Consider the following 7,732-nt stretch of genomic DNA (forward strand, 5'->3'; position numbering starts at 1 on the left):
GACTTATCACTAACCCAATTACCTAAAAATTTACATGACTTATGATCCATTTAACTATGCAGTACAGAAAAAAAAAAAGTTTTTATACCTGATGGGAACTTCAACATCCAGGGCAGTAAACTTCTTCAGCTGCAAGGTTATGGAGTCTTTTCCTGGAGAAGGAAGTTCAAGTGACCGTACATCACTCGCTGCATTTTCCCTGAACTGTCTAATTTTTTCACGGCACTGATTTACCTTGAGAAGCCTGGCACGCAGTTCGTCCAGCCTACCACACTTACCCAGACGTTCCTTGATCTCTGCTGGTGTTAATTTCTGTGGAAGAAAAATAAACTTAAAATATACGCGAAAGCGCCATACAAATCCTACAGGTCTATTCAAGAATGACAACTTTCCATTCAACAAAAGCTTTGCTAGTAGTGAATATCAAGCAGGATAATGGAATAAAATCATCATCTTTAAAGATACCAGCTGTATCCCACCAAGGCAGGGTGGCCCAAAAAGAAAAACAAAAATTTCTCTTTTAAACTTCAGTAATGTATATCATAGAAGGGGTTACTAACCCCTTCCTCCTGGCATGTTAGTCGCCTCTTATGACAAACATGGGTTATGGAGGAAGAATTCTGTTCCACTTCCTCGTGGAGAAATAGAATAAAATATATTCTTTTAATTTTTAGCTCCTGACAAGCACTATCTTCCCTCATGTATTTCAGAAAGATTTTCCCAAAATTTGGAAATTGCTAGTAAAGCAGTTGGCTTTTATTTGCACCAAGAGCACGTGGGGACAGAATGCAGGTACAGCTTATAATGGATGCAAAGGAAAAATTAAAAAAGAAAACTTTATAAGCAAAATTCATTGAGAGAGTTTAAGCAAGGTTCTCTTTACTTCACCCAGCTATGCATCTCTGAGAACATCTATTCAGCCCACCATTTCTACCAACTATAATAAAAATATGCATAACATTACTTCAAGTAATAAAATAAGGTTGCAATAAACTCTCCCTCTAGTCATCCGGTCATTCATACATTTCAGGTTAAGTTTTTATACGAACAACATTTTGCCACTGGAGCTTTTTTTTTTTTAGTCATACAACCTGATGAAGCTCTGACAGAGCAATATACACCAATAAAAGTTTAAGACAAAATGTTCTTAAAATTCTTATCTCTACTTTTATATTCAAAGTCACCTTGGCCCTTATGCTATCTTGAATTATGGAATAAACTGATTTGCTATTTATGTATATATACAGTCCCTTGTAAAGTAAAAGGACACAAGTGCAACTAATGTGACATTTTATTGTGGCAACGTTTAGCTCTCCAAGAGCTTTATCAAGCCATTACAAACAATACATGGACACAGAGGGTATATAAAGGCTCAGAGTGAGGTGCAATACTAGTGAGGTACCATTTCGATGTTCACTAGTGGTAGTAGTAGTGACAAAAGTTGTAGTAGTAATAAAATATGGTAGAGCAATTAATTCGTACATGAGTAAAAGGATATAAAAGCTATTACTTGGTTAACATAAAAATAGGTTGGACAAATATAGACTGGAAAGAGGCAGCTTGTTTCAGTGTTCACTCTCTGTAATGTGCTTCGTGTAGTATAACAGGAGAGACTATGTTATGGCAGGGTTTACTGTTTTCAGGAGGATTCTTGCTAAGACTTCAGAGATGGTGAAGCTGCCGTTGTTTTGTTTAATTGTATTCGAAACAGCAATCAGTGCTGATTCGAGGCACTTGCGTCTGCGGAAATTAGTTTCTTTGATCACTAATTGGGCATCTCTGAATTTCATGAGGTGGTTGGTGGAATTACGGTGTTGTATACAGGCGTTGTTCAAGTTATCGTTCCTACATGCGTAAATGTGTTCATCGAGGCGGGTGTCGAGGTTTCTTGCTGTTTCACCTATGTAAATCTTGTCACAGCCTCCACAGGGTATAGTGTAAACTCCTGCATTGACTGGTTCATGGTGCTTGGATTTTGTCCTGGTTAGATCCTTTATTGAAGTGCTAGAAGCGATGGCGACTCTGGTGTTAGCTTGTGAAAGTACTTTTGAAACGTTTAGTGCAACCTGGCTGTTGGGAAGAATTATAACTTTGTTGGGAGTGGTGTTGGTGCGTGGAGAATTAATGATCTGAAGAGCCGTTTTCTTCAGTCTTTGATGAAAAAAGAAGGAAAATGTAACTCAGTGAATGTTTGGTGAATGTATGTACATTCCTCGTCAAGATGATGATGCCTCTTTTGGTCTTGGTATCTTGACTGGAATAGAAGTGTGTGAGATCATTTTTATTGGTGGGTTTCCAATAAACTTGAAATCTTAGGTTGTTGTCTACTTTGTGAATGAGGGCATCGAGGAAAGGTAGCTTGTCATTGGACTCTTCTTCTAGTGTAAACTGGATCGCCGGTTCAACTGCGTTGAGCCTTGCCTGAAGATTCCGTACATCAAAACGTTTGGGAGTTATTACGAGGACGTCGTCCACGTAACGTAACCAAGTGACGCTTGAAGGGATGATGTTGGCGAAGTGTTCGGACTCTAGGTGTTCCATGTATAAGTTGGCTAGGACGGCACTGATGGGTGACCCCATTCCCATGCCATAGGTTTGTTTGTAGAGCTTGTTATTGAAAGAAAAACAGTTGAAATTAACACAGTTCAATCAAGTCAACAAAATCTCCGGGAGGTAGAGGAAGATTAAGGTCCTGATTGACTTTACGTCGTAGAACCTCGATGGCTTTTTTGGTAGGTACTCTTGTGAAGAGGTAAGGTAGGTACTTCACAAAAGTACCTACCAAAAAAGCCATCGAGGTTCTACGACGTAAAGTCAATCAGAACCATAATCTTCCTCTACCTCCCGGAGATTTTGTTGACTTGATTGAACTGTGTTAATTTCAACTGTTTTTCTTTCAATATAGTCTCTCCTGTTATACTACACAAAGCACATTACAGAGAGTGAACACTGAAACAAGCTGCCTCTTTCCAGTCTATATTTGTCCAACCTATTTTTATGTTACCCAAGTAATAGCTTTTATATCCTTTTACTCATGTACGAATTAATTGCTCTACCATATTTTATTACTACTACAACTTTTGTCACTACTACTACTACTACCATTAGTGAACATCGAAATGGTACCTCACTAGTATTGCACCTCACTCTGAGCCTTTATATGCCCTCTGTGTCCATGTATTGTTTGTAATGGCTTGATAAAGCTCCTGGAGAGCGAAACGTTGCCACAATAAAATGTCACATTAGTTGCACTTGTGTCCTTTTACTTTACAAATTGGGGAGGAGGAGTATGGAAGAAGTGAATGTTTTCAGATACTTGGGAGTTGACGTGTCGGCGGATGGATTTATGAAGGATGAGGTTAATCATAGAATTGATGAGGGAAAAAAGGTGAGTGGTGCGTTGAGGTATATGTGGAGTCAAAAAACGTTATCTATGGAGGCAAAGAAGGGAATGTATGAAAGTATAGTAGTACCAACACTCTTATATGGATGTGAAGCTTGGGTGGTAAATGCAGCAGCGAGGAGACGGTTGGAGGCAGTGGAGATGTCCTGTCTAAGGGCAATGTGTGGTGTAAATATTATGCAGAAAATTCGGAGTGTGGAAATTAGGAGAAGGTGTGGAGTTAATAAAAGCATTAGTCAGAGGGCAGAAGAGGGGTTGTTGAGGTGGTTTGGTCATTTAGAGAGAATGGATCAAAGTAGAATGACATGGAAAGCATATAGATCTATAGGGGAAGGAAAGAGGGGTAGGGGTCGTCCTCGAAAGGGTTGGAAAGAGGGGGTAAAGGAGGTTTTGTGGGTGAGGGGCTTAGACTTCCAGCAAGCGTGCATGAGCGTGTTAGATAGGAGTGAATGGAGACGAATGATACTTGGGACCTGACGATCTGTTGGAGTGTGAGCAGGGTAATATTTAGTGAAGGGATTCAGGGAAACCGGTTATTTTCATATAGTCGGACTTGAGTCCTGGAAATGGGAAGTACAATGCCTGCACTTTAAAGGAGGGGTTTGGGATATTGGCAGTTTGGAGGGATATGTTGTGTATCTCTATACGTATATGCTTCTAAACTGTTATATTCTGAGCACCTCTGCAAAAGCAGTGATAATGTGTGAGTGTGGTGAAAGTGTTGAATGATGATGAAAGTATTTTCTTTTTGGGGATTTTCTTTCTTTTTTGGGTCACCCTGCCTCGGTGGGAGGCGACCGACTTGTTGAAAAAAAAAAAAAAAAAAAAAAAAAAAAAAAAAAAAAAAAAAAAAAAAAAAAAAAAAAAAAAAAAAAAAAAAAAAATTGTCGGTAATTCTACCAACTTTATTACATACAGTCCCTTACTGATTTCCATTACTGATGCACTCCAGCTGTGTATCTGAAGATAAAGATATGATTCAAACTTTTAAGTATTAAAACCATACCTTAACATGTAGATCACAATATTATTACAGCATTAAGAGGCAAATTCCAAGTTGTATCTCATTTTTATGTACATTACAAACTATTTGCTTACAGACAGTAGTAAATACAGCATCAAGGCTGTTCCTTCCACTACCTTCTACTAATAGAGGAGCTTAAAAGTACAGCTGTACCACTAAATCTGTGGAGGTTAGAATGCTGTAGGTGACTGAATTCTCAAGCTGCTGATAGTAGGAAATTTTACTTGTCTGAATTATTTATAATCTTTCTAGCCAAATCTCTCTAAATATTGTTCTAATCTGCTTAATATTGAAAGTCAGAAAGAAAAAAGATATTTTGATTGAAATCATAATATTAACTCAATTTATATGGTAAGCCCTCTGAGAAAAAATGCATTAAATAAAACATGGATATAAGCAAAGCTGTCCATGATTGTGAAGCATGCAAATCTTGGGGAATAGTAGTAAAATGGAAGAACACAGAATGGAAGCAAGAAAAAGCTTAGGAATGCAACTAAACAATGTACATAAGACCTGATCTCACACCGTGGATATACACGACACATCTTCAAGAAAAATACATACTCTACCTCACTTTCGTGTTGTGCATCTCTCTCTCCAGAAGTCATGATAAGCTTTTTCTTAGCTGATCTTTGTGTAGTCTCAGGCTGAACACTGATGATACTCTTGTTATTATCAGGAGTTTTGAATCCATTGTCCTCTACAATTTGCTTTCTTTTCTTTCTTATAGTTTCTTCATCAACATCCCTTTTTCTTTTAGGAGTTACTGGCAGTGTGGATTTTTCTTCACCTCTCAAATGACAAGATGAAACAGTTGAGTTTTCTTCAGATTTAGTCTGAAAAATAAATGACCTCCTTAAAAATCTGTATGAAGCATATGCACTTTTTATTTAACACACTAGCCATCTAGTGTTAAAAAGAAAAAACACTTTCACCACCACTCACTCCATCACTGTCTTGCTAAAGGCGTGATAATACTACAGTTCCAATGCTCCTCCAAACTTCGAATATCCCCAATCATCCTTAAGAATGCTGGTACTGTACTTTCCACCTCCAGGACTCAAGTCTAAGTAACCAGTTTCCTTGAATCCCTTCACACCTGCTGGATGACCACCCCTACCCCCTAAACTATTCAGAAACTAATAAAAATATTGAATAAACACATAAGCAGTAAGCTTAAATAAAAGAATGTAAACAGTCCAACTACATCCTAGTCTGTTACATCGTCAAATGAGAACAATGCTGGCAAACAGTAAATCAAAGGTTTACTTGTGAAAACTTTAGCTAGAAACTGATAGCAAAATGATTTACTAAGTAATTAATTACTAGTGATATAAGGAATTGAGTGAGAAAAGAATAACTTCCTTAGCTGGCATGACTATTTATGACAAAATAAAATCAGTTATGAAATAAAGACAATGATTACAAGTCTATGATAGAGTAAATTATAACACAAAATGTGGTAAAAAAATAATTAAGCAAATATGAATAATTTAAGATAAATTAAAACAAAAGAATTTATCTATAACAAAGAAAAAAGAACAAAATTAATCAGTAACAAACAAGGTGAATGACACCATTAATTGCAGAGCAATGAGGTAGAGAATACATCACACATTGCACCATATGTGGACTACGGTAGGTATAACTGTGGCAGGCGATGCAACATACGTCCAGTGAAAAGTAGGGGTGCCATTAGTACACTGAGAGAAAAAAACAATAAGTATCCGGGGCCCAAGACTGTTCAACAGCCTCCCACCAGGCCTAAGGTGAATTACCAATAGACCCCTGGTTGTCTTCAAGGGGGAACTGGCCAGATACCTAAAGGTAGCACTGGATCAGCCAGGCTGTCGTTCATACGTCAAACTACACACGGCCAGCAGCAACAGCCTCGGTGATCAGGCCCTGATCCACCCGGATGCCTGGTCATGGACCGAGCCACGGGGGAGTTGATCCCCGGAATACCCTCCAGGTAGACTCCAGGTAGCAGGTATTGTCATAGTTAAACTTGTCTGAGTAAGAAATAAGTTTACTTAGGTACAGGTACACAAGTACAGTTTTCATACCTGGTAACATATCTATAAATTACATAGGATAACCCCAATGGAAATAAGTCACTTTTCTTTGAGTTATCTTTAGTAATTTACACTATGTATGATAATTGTAATTTTGTATATCTGTAGCTTGGTTGGTAGCACACTCAACTCTCACACTGAGGTCTGTGGTTCAATCCCCGGTATGAGTGGAAAGATTAGGACGTGTTTCCATAAGACACCTACAGTCTATGTTCACCCATCAGTAAAATAGGTACCTGGGTGTTAGTGGATTGGTGTGGGTCGCATCCTGGGACAAAACTGACCTAATTTGCCCGAAATGCTCTGCATAACAAGCAGCTTTCTATATAGTAGTATGTCATTGATGTCAGCTAGACCTGTATATCTTGTACATGTACTTGTAGAAGTAAAGATATTATTATTAAAATTATAATTTTTATTAACCCAAAAAATTTTGGTAGTTGTTCATTAGTTATTTCATACGTGCGACCCCTGGTAGGAACTGCAGCGGTACAGCATACATTTGCATCCGCTACATCCAGCTGATGATGATCCCGTTCTGTAATAAAAATAAAGTTAATTAAGAGAGTTAGAAAAGTGGTAGTAACCATACCCGGTCAGTCTGAGGCAGCAGCCTGGACACACTCCCGCTAGTCACTCTCCCTAATAACTCAGCAATGTCGGCAGTATCACTCTTCCTCGCCTGTACTCTCTTGGACACAATCCCAGACTTTGTATTCTTGCCATTTTTAAACAAGTTGGCGTCGCGGGAGCTCTTCCTAGCCTTGAAAAAGTGGCGGAGGTCGGTCTGTGTGGCAGCCATTGTGAGCTTGTAAACACTGCTGCTTCCCGCCACCTTCAACCTCTAGACTCGTTTCATATTTCCTTAATATTTCCTCTCCTTATTATCCATTTTCTTATAATAAATATAAACTTACATTCCCTATGTACTCTTTACATATTTTATCATAAATGATTCTGCGTAATATCTAATAAAAATGCGTGAATAAGAATTAAAAATTATTTTAAACTAGCTCCAGAGCTTACATATTTACTTCCCTACATTCTAAATTCTTTAAAAAGTCTATTTAATTAAATTAAATACCCTGTCACCAACCCTGGTAGTGAGGCGCTAAACCCTTATGGTTTAGGGCAAGTCCTGACCCCTATGGGTTGCATCTTAGGAGATAAAAAAAAAAAAAAGGTAAAATAGCGGAATCCAATTGAGATAAGCCATATTAATTGACTTTA

At 38.1% G+C, this 7,732-nt stretch overlaps 1 protein-coding gene across 1 annotated transcript in view; it reads right to left on the bottom strand.

Moving 5' to 3' along the window:
- Positions 1–7,335, bottom strand: part of dup (double parked) — a 28,963-nt gene extending 21,628 nt beyond the window's left edge. The window contains exons 1-3 of the mRNA XM_070099802.1: positions 7,095–7,335; positions 4,997–5,263; positions 89–312 (exon numbers count right to left, since the gene is read on the bottom strand). Coding sequence (XP_069955903.1) covers positions 89–312; positions 4,997–5,263; positions 7,095–7,304 — 701 coding nt within the window. The 5' untranslated portion in view covers positions 7,305–7,335. The remainder of the gene's footprint in view (positions 1–88; positions 313–4,996; positions 5,264–7,094) is intronic.
- Positions 7,336–7,732: the final 397 nt, after the last annotated feature.

This window comes from Cherax quadricarinatus, chromosome 69 (assembly GCF_038502225.1).
Source record: "Cherax quadricarinatus isolate ZL_2023a chromosome 69, ASM3850222v1, whole genome shotgun sequence".
In the NCBI taxonomy this organism is placed as follows: Eukaryota; Metazoa; Arthropoda; class Malacostraca; order Decapoda; family Parastacidae; genus Cherax; species Cherax quadricarinatus.